This window comes from Cylas formicarius, unplaced genomic scaffold (genome assembly GCF_029955315.1).
Source record: "Cylas formicarius isolate icCylForm1 unplaced genomic scaffold, icCylForm1.1 PGA_scaffold_6__28_contigs__length_40554024, whole genome shotgun sequence".
Lineage (NCBI taxonomy): Eukaryota > Metazoa > Arthropoda > Insecta > Coleoptera > Brentidae > Cylas > Cylas formicarius.
In genome coordinates, this window is record NW_026844347.1 from 17,052,980 (window position 1) to 17,072,969 (window position 19,990).

The following is a 19,990-nucleotide window of genomic DNA, read 5'->3' on the forward strand; positions in this document are numbered from 1 at the left end:
TGGAACGTGACAAATGTTTTATGCCACATAAATATATAAAAGAAAGTTCAAATTCGCCAGAAAACAACTAAAAGTAGATTGTTTCCCAAATAGAACCTGATTTGATACAAAAAAACACATAATATTTTATGGTGCGTGAGCGCACCACTGGTAACACCCGGTTTCATTTTTGGTGATATTTTACAAAGCATGAAGTATGTAAATGCACATTACACTTATTACAAACGTAAATTGTGTGGCTGTGGCAGATACTACATCTCCTTCGGGCTTTATTAGCATGAACAATCATGAGGTGACCTTGATTATCATAACGCACTTGGCACTATGGCACTATGGCAGGTGCAAGATTTCTTTGAGTAATTGTTTTATCACTTTTTAGAAGTCGCAAAGTAATATAAGATTTAAAATCAAATCAATCACTTCGTCATCAAAAAACATGCAAAGTATTTCAAGCGGAGTCTTCCAGAAAGCCTATTTTTTAGTTCCTCACATGATGTAAATTCATCGGATATAGGTGTGTGAGTGTACTCGATCTGACCTTTCTTCCATTTGACAGTAGAAGCAAGCCTGTCATTTGCAGAAAGCATACGTCTTCTTTTGAATTCCAGGGTTTCATCATGTGATGAGTCCCCTTTAGGTTCAGTAGTTGACGAATTACAGAACTGTTGGAGGACAGCTGTTTCATTAAGTGTATGTAACTAGAAAGTTCCGACTATATCAGTTGGTTCCCCAAACTCTTGTAGATATATGTCATCGTCCATATCTTCTTCGTCAGTCAAGGTATCCACGTCGGGTGGAATATAGACCGCGTCAATATGTTCTCTAAATATTTTTGCACGTTATTTTTAGCATAAATTTACAAGGAATGGAATGCTACAATACATAAGAATACGTAAATCCAAATAATGCTTACGACTTTCATTGTTATTGTCCTCATCCATCACGATCTCCTCATAGCCGCCTCTAATTCCTTTTGAGTCAAATATCTCCGAAATGCCATATTTTATGAACTGTAACGTTCACTGTACAAGGCACAAACTATACTAAAAAACACGCTAATTGTTGGATATTTATTCTACATGCGCTGACTTCTTTAGTCTCGCAATAACAATGTTTTGTTTCACAGATAACATCAGTGGTGCATTCACGCACCAGTAAATATTTTCAATAAATAAAGTATAATCAATATAGTATTTGCAATGTATGTTTTCTGCGATGTAATCTACATGCTATAGACTTAACAAAAATGGCAATACAAATCCAAAATATATTTTTTATTATTTTAGATTTACTTGAAAATGTGATACAAATTTATGTACCGCTTTTGTTAACTTTTGAAGTCATATGTAAGATCTGTCCTTTACATTCAAATTAGCGATTTTTGTAGTAGTGATAATAATAAAATTTCTAAATGGATGTGCAAAAATGTTTCCTGGATGGTGACAAAAAAACATATAATAGTGGTGCATTAACGCACCACTGCGACAAAATGGGTTAATGCAAAATGTAGTGCGGAAATAATTTATTAAATCTGGGATTTAAACAAAAATAAAATTATGAATTGCGAAACTTTGAAAAAACAATTTAAGCAGTATTTTAAGATAGGAATAATATTAAAAATGCAATATTTGTATTAGTAATGTGGCCGCAATTGAAAACCATATTATGTGTCCGATTGATACATCACGAACAACAGTCCAGAATCGGTATATGAAAATGGAAAATTTGAACAGGTTGAAGATAATTGAAAACTACAGCTATTCAGAATGAACGTCTGCTATCTGATTGAAAATTAAGGAAAACTGATTGTCCTCAATGAGGGCTACTACAGAACCTCAGCTGCTTTCAAAGCATAGTTTACAAGTAAAGACCCTCGAAATTTAGATATCTGAAATTCTAAAATTTATAAAACAAGGAAAGCAGCAAAAAGAAGCGCTGATGATTGGCTTAATGAGACAAGTTTTAAAGCGTTTGGAGCTGCATTATTCATCAAACTAAAAGAGACGGCATAAGTTATTGGAATCATTGGCGTGTGAGATCATTTTCATTATTTTCTTAACTAAAGCGTAAATTTACGTGGTAAGTAAGGTGAATTTTGTAATTGGGCGGGCTACGCATACTCGATCTTCGATTTTTTTGTTATGGCTGTTTGCACGTTTACTTTTTTTTGTGAGGCACAAACGTTGAACGTGTTTTGTGTGCTCGTCGATTTTCTGCTGTCAAAAAAACTGGAACAAACAATTTGCATAAAATTTTGTGTAAAAAAATGGAATACAGTGCTGCAAAACACTTGAAATGTTGACAACGGCATATGGTTAGTCTACTTTGACCAAAAAAAAGTCGAAGAAGCAACGCTGATATGCTCGAAAATGTCATAACCGGTCACGAATTATGGGTAAATGGTTATGACGTCGAAACCAAAGCCCAGCGTCCCAATGGGAGAACTCAGAATCGCCGAGACCGAAAAAAACACTTCAAGTTCGATTAAATGTCAAGGTTTTGCTTACTCTTTCTTTCAAGAGTTTTTACCACAAGGTCAGACGGTCCATAAAGCAATACGAAGAAAACGCAACAAAATGTACAAAACTTATTTCCCAATATTCCACCTATGGATGTGATAGATTTAGTAGATTTCACCGTAACTCGGAAACATTGGTGAAACAAGATGTATTAGATTGCTTTAGACCACAATTATTTTGAATTTAATGGACACCTCTAAGGAAGGTTTGAATATGGGAAACCCACTTAGTCCTTTGTTAGCCGAGATTTTCATGGATAATTTGGAAAATATACTAGAACATCCTTTAAGTAAAAGTTTTCTATAGTGGTATAGATACGTGGATGATGTCTTGCTTGCTTTGTTGGAACGGACAGACAATTTAATTCTTTTTTAAATTACATTGACTCATTACGTAATCGTATAAAATCAACTATCGAGATTGAACAAGATAACTCTATTAATTTTTTAGACTTAACTATTTCGAAAACAAAACAAATTAGATTTTTCCATTTACCATAAACCTTAACACACGGTCCTTAAAACCTTAAAACACAATCATACATAACAGCTCAAATCACCCTTATACACACAAAATGGCTGCATTTCACTCTTTTATACACACACTTCTTAATACGCCACTCTCAACAGAAAATTACAACAAAGAACTTAATATCCTTAAATAAATTGCACTGAACAACGGCTACAATCCGTCCATTATCGATAAAATTATAAATAAAAAACAAATTCTGACAACAGTAAACTCTATTTATCTGAAACCTAATATAGTACACAAACAATTTAAAACAATTACATACATAGGAGAACCCAGCGAAAAAGTTACAAAACATTTGTCAAAATGTGGTTAAAAAATAGCTTTCAGAACTAACAACACAATAGGAAAATTTTTGAAAAACAATAAAACGAGATGTCCAAAATCTCAAAAATCAGGTGTCTACAGGTTGAAATGCGGATCTTGTCCTAAAATTTATATTGGACAAACAGGTAGATCCTTCAAGAAACGCATTAACGAACATAAAAGAGCGTTTGAAAACAATAGTCTAGATTCTAATTATGCTACACGCTTAAACACAGAAAAACCCATTTTTGATGACAATTTTGATATTTTACATATAGCCACAAAAAGTAGAAAATTAAATTTATTTCTTAAAGATCAATTAGATTTAAATACCTCTCCTTTATTGAACTTAAATTCTCACAACAACATTAATTAAGGTTTTATTGTTATTTTTCGGTATATATAATAGCAGGTAGTTTGTAAATATTACATTTGATAAGGACACAGTGTTGTGGAAACAATTGTCATGTGAAAATATATAATTTCGTGAAAATCTGAACTTTTAGTTATTTTGCTGCATGGATTTTCATCAAGTAAAAGCCACCTCAGTTCAATGTGTTGTGGATGCTAAACATCTCGTCAGAGACATCATTAAATTCGTTTTGAAATAACGTCTTTGAACGACTGAATTTGTTGATGTTGCTTATTACTTAATAGCGTGCCTTTGGTATAAGTATGTAAGTGTGGGAGCGAACTAATAGATGTGGGCAATAAAGTAATTCACGACGTTTTGGGCACTTTTATTTGAAAAGAACGAAATACAAGTTATGTCGTTAACTTAGCATACGCAAGCAAGAGAGAGAACCACGATATATTTTTATGACAGGTACATCACAGAGAATACATGGAAAAACTCTCTAGCACCTTCTACCTAAACATAGAAAACTACAAAATGCACAATTTCTTTCTACCACAAAGTTAGATTGCGCCACAAATACGAATTTCTTATACTAACACGTCTGATATCTATCACGAACTGATTCCGGATGGTTCTAGGACGATGGCCATATGCACGGGATAAATTTCCTACCATTAAATTCCCAGGGCGGATGTGCGGGTCTCAAAATCGTTCTAAAAATTAAGCAAAACAAAGTTATAGAGGAACAGTCTAACGTCATTTGAGAACTATTATTAGTTCATTATGTTAGAAGCCTTTAGGTAAAAGGTTTTTTATAACTAACGAAATTAAAAAAAAAATTACTCAATCGAAAAAGGACCCTTCTCCGTCCTCCGTTTCCATTCAAACCGGAAGTGAAATCATTCATATGGTTGCTGTTCGTGCAAAGATTTATATACTGATTAGTTTCATTTGATACATTTAAAATAAAATGTTTCTCCGCGAAAAACAAACGGCCATACCACTTTCAAGAGCCCCTTCTCGCGCGGCTACAGCAGCGCCATCCCGCAGGAGCTCCTGTCGGCGATATATTGTCGAATGGTTAGCACGAGTTCGGTACCGCCGTCCGTGACCTGTTAATTGCCCGGAAATAAAATTGCGTGTCGCGCCCGAAACCATCAAGAAGCGAACCACCGAGAGCCCTCGAGATCACCAGAGGGGCAAGCAGAAGGTAGGGTGAACCCTTGTTGTAGTATGTGCCGCGTTCTTTTACTTAGGCTGAAAAACTGATGTTAATGCAAATTTGTCGCCAAAATACAGTCCGCTACCAGTTTATTTTATATCGATTCAGCATTACAAATCTTTCAATTTGCACTAACAGTTGCCAAATTCTAATTTCTGAATTTAAAATGGCTACATCCATGGCCATTTAAAAGTTTCAGAGGGTAAACGCGATTTAAATTGAATGTGTATTTTTTTAGAAATCTTAAAAATAGTAAGTGACGCGCATTCATGTATGGATCAAATAATTGAATACATCAACCCGAACAATAAGTACTCGTTACGTCAGGATAACATTGCAGCAAGTCCTTCAAAACTTTACTATGCAATAAAACAAAGTTTTAGAGAAGAGATTGTTAGTAAGTATATTGGTTTCATCTTCGTTGTGACTCGGGGTACATCGTCTGTGGGGAAAACTGTCTTATCTCCCCGATTTCGAATCACACTGAGATTTTTGGTAATAGGTGGAACATATTGTTACTTTGCGGGAAACAGGGGTGGACAATAAGGGTACTAGCGGTCCGACAACCGATAAATGATTATGACTGTAATAATGGGATGCTGTAAAATTCAAACTGGTCCAGGGTAGTAGTAAGGAAACTTAAACACAAAATATATGAATGCATTCTGTTATGTTGCGGACTCTAAAATTGTGATTATATAGATAGTAAATACGTATTAAATAAAAGTAGTCCTTGGAACACTTTGCAGCTGTGCTGTCACTGTCCTGCAACTATATAATTAATGGTATTATGTAAGTCATGACCATTTATCGTGTCCTGGACAATACCTACCGTCAGGCTTATTTCTTTACTTAACTCGGTTGGTACGAGTGCACTCGCTACCACCCCCGTTATTAGACCGAATTAGAATAGACTCTATAAAAGCTCTTTGCAGTATTTATATTAACATCTCCACCCTGGACTTGTCAGTGCAAGAAACTGTTTGGTCTGCGTATCCCTATACTCGAATGTTTTCTGCACAAACTCGAAGCAGCCCGCGAGGTCCTACTCCTGCCCTTCTGTTTTCACCGTACTGATCGCCTGGTTTACCCTAACTGAGACTTACTTGACTAGTCGCCCGATCCCAAATCGAAATTAAGCCTATACGCCTATCCTTATACGTTTCCAATACTTCGAAAGCGTGGAGGCCGCCGTTTTTTGCGGATTAGTGACGGGTCGAACCATATACCAGTGGCTGGCCTGCGGACGTTGACATTTCTATTTTGCAGACATTAATGGTACGCCACTGATTTCTCTTAAAATAAAAATTATTCTTCAATCTCCAATCATTTCTAATGAAATTTTATTTCTTGATTTTTTTCAATCCGATGTACGGTTTTCGCTTAAATAATAAAGAGATAATATACAAAAATAAGTCCATAGAAGTTTTTGCAATTCAATAACAAATTCGGGATGCAATAAATGCGACAAATTACATATTAAATGTCAAAAATTCAAAATGGTGGACACGTAGTAAATTTGATATGAAATTATTAATTTTATTTTTGAAAGTTTGCCAAATGTTACTGTGAAAAGAAAATAATCTATAATTAATTCATAATAATAAATAAATAATTATCGATACAGCAACTTCATAAAAAAATCATTAGAGACGCTTTCAGAATTAAGGTTAAGGTGGATTGCGTTAATATTCTCTCGGAATTGATAAAAATCGTCAATAAATTCAAAACGGTGCATCGTAGACTGCTGTTTATATATATCGTTGTATTCATCTTTTAAATGTATATCCGAAAATGCAAAAATATACAGGGTGTTTGATTAAAAAAAAAGAGAAAATATTTACTTCAATTTTGAATATTATCTCAATATGTTACGGAGAAACGTAATAAAAACCTTTCCAATATAACTTATCTGTGTCGGTGCTTTAGGGACAGATATACAGGTAGAGTAGGGACAGATATACAGGGTGTCCCACGACATAACTACAATAGCTTGGAATGCTGGAGTGATTTCAAGTTAAAAATGTCAAATGAAGATATACCCGGAACACTATTCTAACTGACCTTGAAGCATTTAAAATTTTGAATACGTTTAAAAGAAATCGTTTTTTTTACTTATTTATATTTTATTTTATTGAATTAGTTGTTCAAAATGTCCACCCATTTGTTATATACATAGTTTAGCTCTTTCTAGAATTAAAGTGGTAACTATGTTAACAGTCTCAGAATCAACCCGAATAGTTTCTGCGACATCCATAATCCGTATCACTTTGTAAAGTCACTTTGTAAAGACTGTTGTTCTAGTTGTTCTCTGTTTTCAATGCTTTCTGCATAAACTAAAGTATTCGGTCTCCATAAAAAGGATTTAAGGTCAGGTGACCTGGCTGGCAAAGGAATTGCTGAACATCTTCTAATCCACCGGTTTATATAATTTTGATTGAAAAATTATCTTAGTTAGTTGTCGAGCAAAGTGTAGAATCCACATTTGTTGTCTTACATTAAAAGGAACATCATTCAGTAATATTAGAAGATCATTTTCAATAAAACGTAAGTAGGGAAGGGCCGTGAGGTGTTCTTCAATTATAAACAAACCAACGGATCTATCTTGAAAATGGGATCCCAGAATTTGTCGTGGATTTTCATGTGCCCAACAATGTGAATTCCTGGTGTTACTGATACCGTTTAGGGTGAATGAGGCTTCATCTTTTGATTACTCCATATCCAGCGACTAAATTTAACCCTTGACACGTAGTCGGCAGGTTTTAAAGCTTGTACAGGTAAGATGTGGTGCGGGTATAAACCCAAGTTGTGTAAAGTTCCCCATGCTCTCATTCGGCCTCCGTTAAGTCTATTGTCTATTCTTCTATTTCTTTTTAAATTTACTTTAAAATTTCAAACGGTTCTAGCTCAGTTAAAATAGCGTTCCGGGAACATGTTCATTTGACATTTTTAACTTGAAATAAGCCCGGCAACACATTCCCAAGCTGTTGCAGTCATGTCGTGGTACATCATTGGATTCGTCTTTTAAAGGGGTATTTAAAAATACAATAAAATATAGGATATTCCATTTTTGCGTCATTTTACTGGAGACAATTTTTGTAACACTCGTAAATTTAGAGATAAAGTATGGGCCCCTCTTAAACCGGGCACCCTGTGTATGGTTTTCATTTATATCTTTACTCCCACCTACAGAGTTTATTAAAGGGGATAGCCAAAAAATGTTTGATGCAAAATTCGTATGATTTTTTCCCAATTATCTTCTGAACGTACCAATAAAAACAAATGAGCGCTCCAAATGTATGAAAAATTACAACTTCCCTTTTTTTTAATATAACTCCCTGTATATTTGTACTTAATATGAATGTATTTTTGAACCCGATTTAAAAAATATATAATTTGTCGGAGTTTGGTTTATCCGTTTTTTAAATTACTCGAAAAGGAAAGTGTTAAGTATATTTTTTAGTCCAACAGTAATTGAAAATAATAATCAATTTACAAATTTTCATCGTTTGCTCTGCATCTGAGCAGTTTTTTTCTTAGCTTAGTTGTGATTGCTCGCAAAACAAAATCGGAATGGTTTCTGTGAAGTAAAAATATTTGATTTTCACTTCATTATCATAAAATATTTATTGGTTTGGTCTATCGTAACGTATTTTATTTTTTAAGTAAGTGTCATGCTTTCCTGTCTAACTTATATTTCTCCTCATTGAGATACCGTGTCACTGCTACAATATTTTGAAGCAAGTGCAAATGCCTGTTACTCGATAAAGCTCCTTCAGTAGTTAAGATTTCCCACAATTTCTTGACACATAATATGAGCGTCGGTCAAATTTTGTATTGGCAAAAATTTGTAGAGGTGGAAATGGTGTATTTTTAAAAGTATAATGATTTTTTTTTTGCATGATCTGTTTATATAATTTGAAGGATCTGATCCTTCCTCCTGATTTACAACAATTGTCCTTGTTTTTCTCTTAATACTTTTCGTCTCATCAAATCGTCGAAGAATAATCTTTATCGTGTTCCTTGAAGGTTCGTCAGGAAAATGTTGGATTCGCCATACATTTTCATTTTTTCAATAAATGAGGCAAATTATCTTATGTTTTTTATCTTTCGAATAACCCATATTATAGGGAAATAGTGTTTCAATCGAAGCTTATAAACAATGGTTTGTTTTCCAAAGCAATGTTGACGTTCATTAATAAAATCTTACTTTTGAATAATAAATTCGAGTTGTTTCAAGAATAGCTAAACCAAGTGCAGGCACAGGGCGGCTGGTGCATATGCGCCGCAGTGCTACAGAGCTCCCAAAAAATAAAAAACTTACGAAAAAATCATAATAAAAATAATTGATTCCTTTGTGCAAGTGATGGTTCAAAACTTCCTTTGGCGAATTATTAACGGTTAGGTATGTGCCCATTTAAATAATATTAAGTTTTTTCGAATGCCTGTTAGGTTAGCATAAAATTAATTTTTTTAATATGTCAAATTTTTGCATGTTATCATGATTTTAAACTTTTATAAAGCATTTTCGTAGATAACTCCACCTGACCCGATCTATATTTTTAGTTTTCAATAAGATATAATTCATTCACTATTGTTGATCCTAAAATTAGCTGCTAAGACTTGTAAAGAAATTATTTTTAGATCAAACGCAAGCCGCACTATGAATATTTTCGAAGATCACCATAACGATTGGCTCAACGCTACCTTTTCGTTAGCACTTTTTAATATTGAAAACAATTTAACAGATGTTGCGGGTCCATCGAAACTTGGGTGAGCTTCAAAAAATTTCACCGACTTAAGCAAACCATCGAAACTTTTCAAAGTAAGCTCTCTGATCGAGCAAAATAATGGGTGTTTTTTTTCAATGTATAGAACTTTAAGTTGGCATTACTGTTCAAGATGGCAACCGATTTAACAGCTGTCAAGTGATTTATTCTCAGTTTGGTTTGGCAATTCATCAAACGATCATCAAGTAAGCAGTAGATACGTCGAATGGGCCCAAAACGAGATTGCCGTTGTTCCGGATATTCATAAGCGAATTTTGTTTAGCGATGAAGCGCACTTCTGGTTGAATGGCTACGTCAACAAACAAAACTGCCGCATTTGGAGCGAAGCTAATCCTCAAATCTATTTCGAAACACCGTTACATCCAGAAAAACTGACTGTTTGGTGGGCTTTATGGGCTGGTGGAATCATTAGTCCGTACTTCTTCAAAAACGATGATGGCCAGAACGTTACAGTCAATGGTGATCGGTATAGAGCTATTATTACTAACTCTTTCATTCCTGAATTGAATAACCTTGATGTCCAGGAGATGTGGTTTCAACAAGACGGCGCAACATATCACACAGCTCGTGCCACAATCGATTTATTGAGACACGTTTGGTGACCGCCTAATTTCACGTTTTGGACCTGCGAATTGGCCTCCAAGATCTTGTGATTTAACACCGCTAAACTACTTTCTGTGGGGCTGTGTAAAGTCATTGGTCTATGCGGATAAACCACAAACGCTTGACCATTTGGAAGACAACATTCGCCCTTATAACGGAAGAATTAATCCTTGCTACACATTTAAATTTGTATAAGTTTGGTAAGCGCAACGCTGCTGCAGTTCTGCAGGGTTTATTTTCTTCACCTACAAAAACGAACGAAAAAAGCTTTATCGAGCCCCGGAATATCTCCAGTGAAATATACTCCAGAAGAAGCCTTATCCTTTCATGTTGATGGAGGATATACTAAAAGTTCTTACGTACTTATGCAGTCAGGTGCAAAAAGGCGACATGCTAATATATACCCAGCATATAATGTGTTACGAGAAGCTAAAAAGAAATGCTACCTCCTAACTGACGTTTCTGCCAAAGTAACGTTATAACGTCTCGTCGGTCTGAAGAATCATTAAAATTCAGATGTAATTTTCAATTTTAGATTTAATAGAACACCTAAAATTTAGTACTTCATTAAGAACTAGCAAAATAAGTAAGTGGGGTTGTGACGGAAGTTCCGGTCGCCCGACATATAGACAGAAATTCATTGAAAATAGTGAATGCAGGATCCTCGTCTATCGTCAATAAGATTTTGTCAGCCAATTAAACTTAGTAAAGACAATATACCTTTTATCAAACAGACAATCGAAAAAGTCAATAAACAAATACGAAACGTTATACCAATAGAGATCGCTGAGCCAGATATGGTCATTGAATAAAAATTTTGTTGGACGATGAAGGCGGGTGTAAGGATTTACGAATATGGCTCGTCAACTTTACACGCATGGATTCGATGCCTCGAATGGATAATACACGTTTCATACAGACAATCCGGGAGAAAAAAAAATGGAACAAAGGAAGCAAAAAGTAATTGATCACATGAGAAAAAAAATGAAGCTTCTAGTAGATATCAAAATCCGACTGATATCCATGAAAAGGGTTGATCAGGAGGCTAGCCATTAATTTAAAAAGGATGTCATGTGGTTACACAGTCGACCTTGAAACTGAAACTAAAACTGCTAAGATTCATTTAGATCCAAAAGATAATAAAAGCTGTGTCGCCAATAGGAATGTTTTCATAAGAAGCAATGGAATCTCGAAATACAGATTTCAGGAATTATAGGGAAATTAGCACGCGGAAAATGTGTCCTGAAAAAATCATGTGTGATTTATTAAATACCTTAATGTATTCCTCCGATCCTATAATTTCCTCTATCTCAGGAGTAACATCAAAACGAATACGCCGCTCCTTAGATGAAGAAGTCAGAATGTTGCTCCGTGACCCTCATTTACCAATTCCACGATATGTTAATGCAGATTCGAGCCCTGACAGTGAGTAAATACCTATGGGTGTAATATTAATTTCCTTAATTATATATAGTTTTTAGTTTATATTGCATACATTGCATTGGGTACCTTTTAACTGACACCTTATATGCCTGCCATGGGTGAATCATTAATATTATTTCCTAATTTATATTCAATAACATTTAATTTAATTTATTTAGATATGTATTCAAAAATATTGTAATATTTTTGCTACATTAGTTTCGCAAAACTTAATACATTCATATAATTTTAGGATGCTATATCATTGATATTGCCCACTATGCGGCATGTAGTACGTAAAAAATAATAGAGTGTGCTTCTGTTTTTTTTTGTATTTCTGACAATTTTTATTCACTGTGCATTATGGAGGTAGTCTTTAAATTAATTAATGTTACGAGAATTTTTAACATTCGTACGAAGAATTAAAAGCAAAAGGTTATTATCATATTATTACCAAATATGAAAAAGCTGGTTTAAATATAGGAAAAGGTTATACACGGAAATTTAGTAAAGACATTTATTCAAAAAACGAATGGATTTGTGGATATAACAGAAAAAATGTTCTATAATAATGCTGTGGCGATAAAACTTGGACGGAAATAGAGTTCACCGATCTAGAACATTTAAGTTTGAAAATTGACATACATCACCCAATATAATTAGCGCTCTCAGTTAGATTATGCTTATTGCGTGAATATATAGAAATTATTAATTGTATTAAATTGTGCGCAGCTTGTGAATTGAGTGAAACTTTCGAGAATTGCTGGATATTTTGTGAACTTATTAATTTTTCGGCTGAATTGGATACAATTCTAAGTGAGCACCTAAAACATTCTTCGATAATCAATAGTACTTCAAAATATTGAACTGAGGAGGCTTTTACTTGATGAAAATCCATTTATCAAAATAAATAAGAACTAAAAGTTCAGATTTGCACGAAATTATATATGTGATAAACATTTGATAAAGACACGGTGTTGTCGAAACAATTGCCATGTCAAAATATATAATTTCGTGAAAATCTGAACTTTTAGTTCTTATTTATTTTTACTTCAAAATAAATATAGAATGGTCTGTTACAGTGCATGCTTGAAGTTCTTGATTGAGGTAGGTCTTTTGGAAGAATTGCAGAACACCTTAAAAATTTTGGCACTGTACCGACAAACTATACATTTTTAAAATCGTTTTAAAAAGTACTTTCACCCTAAGTAGAAATATGGAGAGTGTGCCATTTAAGAAACTGAAGTTGTAAATTTTTTATACATTTGCGAAGATAATAGAGAAAAAAATTATACAATTTTTGTACACAGTTGGCAATAGATTTATTGCCTCTAGAGAAATTGCATGTTGCACTACTTAAATAATAATAAAAAAAATAAGAGAAAAGAAATATTTGCGAAGCACCTACACCTTGAGAAAAAAAAGGTAAACAATGAGATTTGTAAAAATGAGGTATAGAGTAATAGATTATACCACATCAACTTAATATTACAACAAAGTCAGAAACAAGAGGCAATTAATTTGTTATACGAATACCCATACGGAAAATAAGCAAAAAGCAAGGCTTTTTTTCTTTAATGACAAACAATAACAAGGATGTATAATGTGTACGAAGATGAAGTGCAATTCAATGATTGTTCTCGTACATTCACAAAAAATATGGGTGATTCTGTTCTATTACTTTTTTACTTAAAATGTCTAAGATTTTAAAACTAGATTTTTTAAATTAAAGACTGAAAGGGTTTTGCTATAACTTCAAAGCGTCAAAAACGAAAAACAAATTTCAAATTGTCCGTTCCACGGTATTGACACAAAATAAATTTAAGTTCTAAAATCAAATAAACTGGTTGCACTGTTTCATTAACTCTTTAATCTTCAACCTTTAAACATGATTCGCTAGACGTTTTATAAATCTCAAGGGGTGCTCGAGTTATAAAAATTCAAATTCAAAAATTAGTTAAAATTTAACGACAAAAGTTATTGAATCGGAATTCAGTGTTAACTCAAAATATTAACCAAAAAATTTTTTGGTTCGATCATCATAAGAATTTATGAGGTAATTAGTTTTCATTATTTAGATTTTTATAGATAGGATTTATAGATAAATTTTAGAAATGTACATGACACCGTACTGACTTTTAGCCGATAAATTGTAAATTGCAAGATTGATTTTATGGTATTTTGGTTACTGCACCCTTACTAATGTTTGTATAAAAAAACTGCTGTCAAAATTACTTGAAAGGAAACTCGGAACAAAAGATCAAGAGAAAACCAAATTCGATTCGATTTGTCAAAAATATATTTTCCGCTGACTCACCACAAAAATTCCTATCGTTCTTGCACACAACAACAAAGAGTTTTTCATACATACAAAACGACAAATAAAAGTAAACAATATTTTCAAAAGCAGTGTCGCAGCTTCGTTCGTTCGTTATAGCTTAAGTTTCGTTTGTCACAGTCAGGTTCTGCGTTAACTGACTTCTAGTTGGAAAACTTTCATTTTCTCGACCGATACTATCCCTCGGTACATTCATTGTGATCTAATACAACCTTTGGGATCTTCGACCACATAACGGTAATGGTTTAACTTTTCAACACTATATCTTGGCAAAAGTTTCTTGCTTCTGCAAAAAGGAACAAAGTCCGCAAAAGATCCCTCACATTTAAAGAATAATTGTTTTATAGGTACCTTTTGATTATGATGGCTACAGGTGTAAAAAACGAAATTACATAACTCGGTAAAATCATTTGCTCATTTTGAAATATCTATTATAGCTATTCTCAAATTCATTTTACTATGTGATATATTTACAAAGAAGGTAAATAAATTGTCGAGTGAGGAACAAGATGAAATTATGCTTCTCTTAAAATCAAAAGTTCCCATATACAACAACCAGTTCAGAAGATTTCTGGAAGGACTGAAAAAAATTTATCGCTCAATGTCTGCAACTCAAAGGATAGAGGTCGCCTCTTTCATTGTTCCCGAGGTACCAAGTTTGTTTAGCAATTTTTTAGTGTTTTCCGTTTTAGTTTCACGTTTGTTTTCTGATTAGGTTAGTTTAGTATTGTTTTTGTTTGCACATTAACGTTGTTTTGAGTCTTGTAGAATTATACATTATTTTCAAAAACTTGCCGCAGCAATTGCTTTTTAATGTTTCTCTAACTTATGCTTTATCAGATTATATATTCTATCAAAAATTGTTGTTTAATGAACGTGGTTCGTTTTTAGATACAAGCGACTGTCGACGCGGTGATATCATTAATTGAAAAAGTCGATAAAACATTGCAGCAAATAGTACAAGGATTTAACACAAGAACTTCGCGAATCCCACTTCGACCAGAGGAAAATATTTCATCCCGATTGACGAGAATAATACACAAAATGGAATTCAATATTGTGATAAGTGTCCACGAGAATGTAAAAATGGTTTTGGAGGCGTTAATTCATAAGAAGTTAGTATATGGTTCATAATGGTACAATATGCAAAAAGTTTGATAAACACCACATTAGTCGCTAGTTTGATTTGGTATTGGTAATTATATAAATATAAGTTCACGAAATAGTAGAGGAGTGAAAGATGCGAAAAATAAAAATCTAGTTTAGATTTCCGCAGGCAGTGGAACTTGTGGTACACTTTTCGATTTTTCCTGCGTCGTATATTGACCCTAAAGAAGCCACAGCAACATGTTTGTGAGTCATTATCGGACGCAGCAAAAAGCCAGAAGAAAAAATCAGTTACATTGACTAAGTGATGTATAGCGTGACGTCAGAATGGACAAAAGTCAAAATACTATGCTAAATTCTATCGGAAACATCCGATCGCACCCAAATCCGTGACTAAAGCACCGTATGTCCGAAGTGGCTAGAGACCATGGGTGGCGAAACCGAACAAAACTCCTTTTAACTCTTAAAAAAAAAATTCTGTTAACTATTAACTTATGGACCTTCTCAAAAAAAAATACAGTTTCTGTATTACTACCATACACTCAAAAAAACGTTGCAAAAAAAAACGTTAACGATTTGATCAAAATTAAACATGATTTTGTTTCATTGGTGTTTTTTAATAAATTGATAAGACGCTATAAGAAAATGCAAAAACGTCCTTTTGTAAAAAGCAAGTTATAATTTATTTTGAACATAATTTCGTTTAAAACAGATACGCAATACATTAAATGTAGGAAAAAAGACAATCGTTGATGTTTTAAAGTGGCTAAACTAATAATTTATAAACCAATCAATATCAAAATACTTTCAAACATAAATAAAATGTTATATTTTGATTAGTTAAATTGTAAAAACGAGTTGATTTATTACATGGTGATTTCTTAGTGTAAGCAAAGCCATTATCTCTATTCCAGAACATCCACACTTATTGAGGATCTGTCAGCAGCCATATTGGTTGTTAAATGTCGCAAGTTTATTGGTTTAAAATAAGATTTTAGCAAAATAGAACAATTTTGCTATTTATTTGTTAAATCTAATAATCGAGGACACTATTGTCCTTTTTTTGTTCAGGTTTATCTAATTAATTACACAGGTCTACAGTGATTTAGATGTTTGGAAGCTGTTTGCTTACTTGTATATTTTTGGGGGCCCTTTTTCCAAAAAACGCCATATTTTTGCTCTAACACGTCATTTTTTTATAGCTTTCTTTATATTTGAAATATTATATTTATATAGGTACTTATTTTTATAAAATTAAATGTGATTTGGCATCACTGGATAATATTAGATTTCTCTGCAAAGCAACAGAGTTGGCCCAGAAGCGTCAATGCAGCGTTGTAACCTGCTTATGCGCAGTTTGATTGTATTTGTCGTCGTGCTACTGTGTTAGCGGCTGTTGTCTTCGTTGTTGCGTATTTCTAGTGTTCTAGAACGTATAAATATGAAAAGAAGACATTGTATGAACAATCCAAATAACTTGTTGTATACGTGGTAGTTATGTCGTAGTAAAATTTCTAATTTTCTTATACTGTTTGTTCCGTTTGCGTTGAAGCACTAAGAAACTGCGAAAAAGGTAGGAAGAAATGTTTTGTGTTTCAATGGTATGGCGAGAGCCTCGGAATCACAGTGGTTGTTATTTTTATTCGTGTAATGTTAAAGGATTCAACAGAAAAAATAAGAAACAAATTGTGTATCTCAATCTTGACTTTGCTATTCAATCAGTTCCTTATGGACCAGATGTACCAATACCTGCCTCCCCCAAAGAACTAGAAAACGTCATATCGTCAAATCTAATTCCTAATACTAGAGCGAATTAAATGATTTAATTAGAGACTTCGCGACAAGCATTTACTGGCATCTGGCGTCAAATCAAGTTTTTACCGGAACCGCGAAAAAGAGTTATGTCGTCCTCATGATGTACCGCTAGTGTATTACAACAATATTCCTGACTTCGTTTCAAAATTAATAAATGTGCCGTATGTGCATAGTAAACGACTAGTACCCAGTTTTGTGTACTCGGTGAATAATCCGCCAAGATTACATGTTTTAGTGAAGAATATTACACCACACATCATATCGTCATTTGGTGCTCAACAAAAACAGTAAGTGCAAAATCTTTAACCTCGGTGCATAGAAATTCGATTACAAACGAGTAACCAACTGTAAATTTGGTAGTGACCACAACGCTTATTGCGAGATAAACAAAAAAAAAAAATGCAGTACCGGGGTACCTAGGCCTACTTTCCTTACTACACTTATTGCGGAGCGTAATTTAATATTATGGTAAATCAAACAGAAATCAAACAATGGCTTATTTGCAATGTTGAGTGAAATTAAAACAGAACGCAAACATCACAAAACAAAATATAAATATCCAAGCGAATGTTGCCCAAATAAAGTCAGAACTATAAAAACAAAGCTCTGCTGTAGTAGTAGTAAGAAAAATGATTTACTGGTTTTTGGAATAAAGGAAGACGAAAAAAATCTTATAAACACAGTTTGCAACTTCTCCGCCAAACAATTGGAAGCTGAAGTTACTCAAATCGTTATCAGTGACACCTATAGGATTGGTACAGCAAGTAATTCAAACCGTCCCACTAACACACTAAGACAGCAACAAAAAATCTTGTTAAATCATCTAAAAAAAGTAACAGAGGCAAACTATTCTGCTAAAATAGTGAAAAATAAACTTTTGGACAACGGGGAAACATATACTATTGAAGACCTGGAAGATACCGAATATATTTTTAAAAAACCAACAGCTAACTCTGAACCAGCAACTCCTACAACTCCAGCCCCATTTGAAATTCCCGAAAACAATTACATAAAAACTAGAGCTAACGGCCTAAAAAATAGGAATTACAATAATCAATGCCTCCAGTTAAGAAAACGAAAACTGAGTGAAAGCAAGGGAATACAGAAAATTGATCAAAACAACTATTAAAAGTTAAAAGTTAGATCCCTTTTCTGTTTGTTGTTAGCTTATATCTTTTTTTTATTATTGTCGATTGTCTATATAAGCTAGTGGAGAACATTTTTTACTGCATATTATTGTTTTTCGAAGTTTTTATCTTGTAATTCAAATTTATCTATTTGTATAGTATGAATCTTTATATACTTGAGTGTGAATTTAAACCAATAGAAACCTGTGAGTTGTCGAATGTGTCTGAGTATAACACAAGAGTATATAATTTTAAGGAAACAAGAACTGGAGGGGGTGAATACTTCTCACTATTTCATATAAACATATGTAGCGTTTCAAAAGTTTTTGATGGGCTTCAGATTACACTTAGTGATATTAATGAATCTTTCGACTGTATTATACTCACGGAAACTTTTAAAATTAACGATTTGTCGCTCTTTTCTTTGGATAATTATTGTGTTGTTTATAGTGAGGGCGATATTAACAGAAACGACGGCACGATAATATATATAAAAGAGAGTCTTAGCTATGGTCAGAAGATCATCAAGATTGGACAATGCAGAGTAATACAAATAACAGTACACAATCAAAACGCTAAACCAATAATAATAACTGGACTGTATAAACCACCATCGATTGATAAAAATAATTTTATTGAGAACTTAGAGTCATATTTAAAAGGAATAAAAACCGCAAGTCAATGTCATTTCGTTGTTGAAGATCTTAACATTGATTTGTTAGAGAGAACGGACGAATTGACTACAAATTACTCTAATATTTTATCAGAGTTTAACTTTATGCTATCAACAAAGTAACAAGACCACGATCTGGAATATTTAACGAAAATCATTACGACCACTATTTCTCGGCAATTCTGCAAACTTCCACTACAAACCATTATGGGATAACAATACACGTACCCTGTGAGCTAGGTAGTATAATACCGACCATTAAAATTAAAAAAATTAAAAAAACTGATATAAACAAACTTAAAGATAATTTACAAAATACAAACTGGAAACTGTTTTATAGCATCGCCAATATAGAGCGCAAAACAAATTATTTTACATAAATTTTAAAGGATAAAATTGCTGACTCATTGTATTGTATTTACAAGCAAAGTAAAAGAAAAACAAAACCATGGATAACAAACGGTTTAATTAAATCAGTAAAGGAAAAAATAAGCTATATAAAAAAAATGAAGGCACAACCTATGAATATTGAGCTAAAAAACAGATTCATAAATTATCGAAGCATTCTTAATAAATCAATAAAAAACACCAAAGCTAATTATTATAAAGAACAAGTAAAAAGAATTGAGATTTGTCCAAAAACCTCTGGAAAGTTGTTAAATCTATAAGTAGCAAACCAAATACAAACATCCCCAGCGCTCAAGTAACTAAAGCAAATCCACAAATTAATTTAAGAATTTAAGAAAATATTTTCAGGTATAGTGAAAGAAATAGCAGGAAAAATTAAAGAACCGCAAAGTCGTAAACCTACAACACATAAACCAACAAAATACTTTGGTCTACATAATACCACTACAAATGAAGTACTGGAAATAACTAAAGAACTCAAGTCAGGAAACTCCCCTGGGATTGATGGAATAAAACCAGACGTTATTAAACATATCAGTGAAGAAATAGTATTACCATTAACTAATCTGATTAACCATATTATTACAGTTGATATTTGTCCATCTCACTTTAAACTCTCTATTGTGATTCCAATATTTAAAAGCGGCAACAAACAAGAGATGAGAAACTATAGGGCAATTTCCCTAATATCTACAGTGGCGAAAGTTTTTGAAAAATTATTGAAACTAAAACTAACAAAATTCTTAAACAAATTTAAAATAATTTCTGAGA

The 19,990-nt window shown here is 33.2% G+C and overlaps 1 protein-coding gene across 3 annotated transcripts in view; it reads left to right on the forward strand.

The window, feature by feature from the left end:
* Positions 1-19,990, forward strand: part of LOC132704030 (uncharacterized) — a 47,775-nt gene that overhangs the window by 11,279 nt on the left and 16,506 nt on the right. For all 3 annotated transcript variants that reach the window (XM_060673644.1, XM_060673646.1, XM_060673645.1), the window contains exons 7-9: positions 5,175-5,333; positions 14,527-14,738; positions 14,981-15,204. In XM_060673644.1, the coding sequence (XP_060529627.1) occupies positions 5,175-5,333; positions 14,527-14,738; positions 14,981-15,204 (595 nt within the window). The remainder of the gene's footprint in view (positions 1-5,174; positions 5,334-14,526; positions 14,739-14,980; positions 15,205-19,990) is intronic.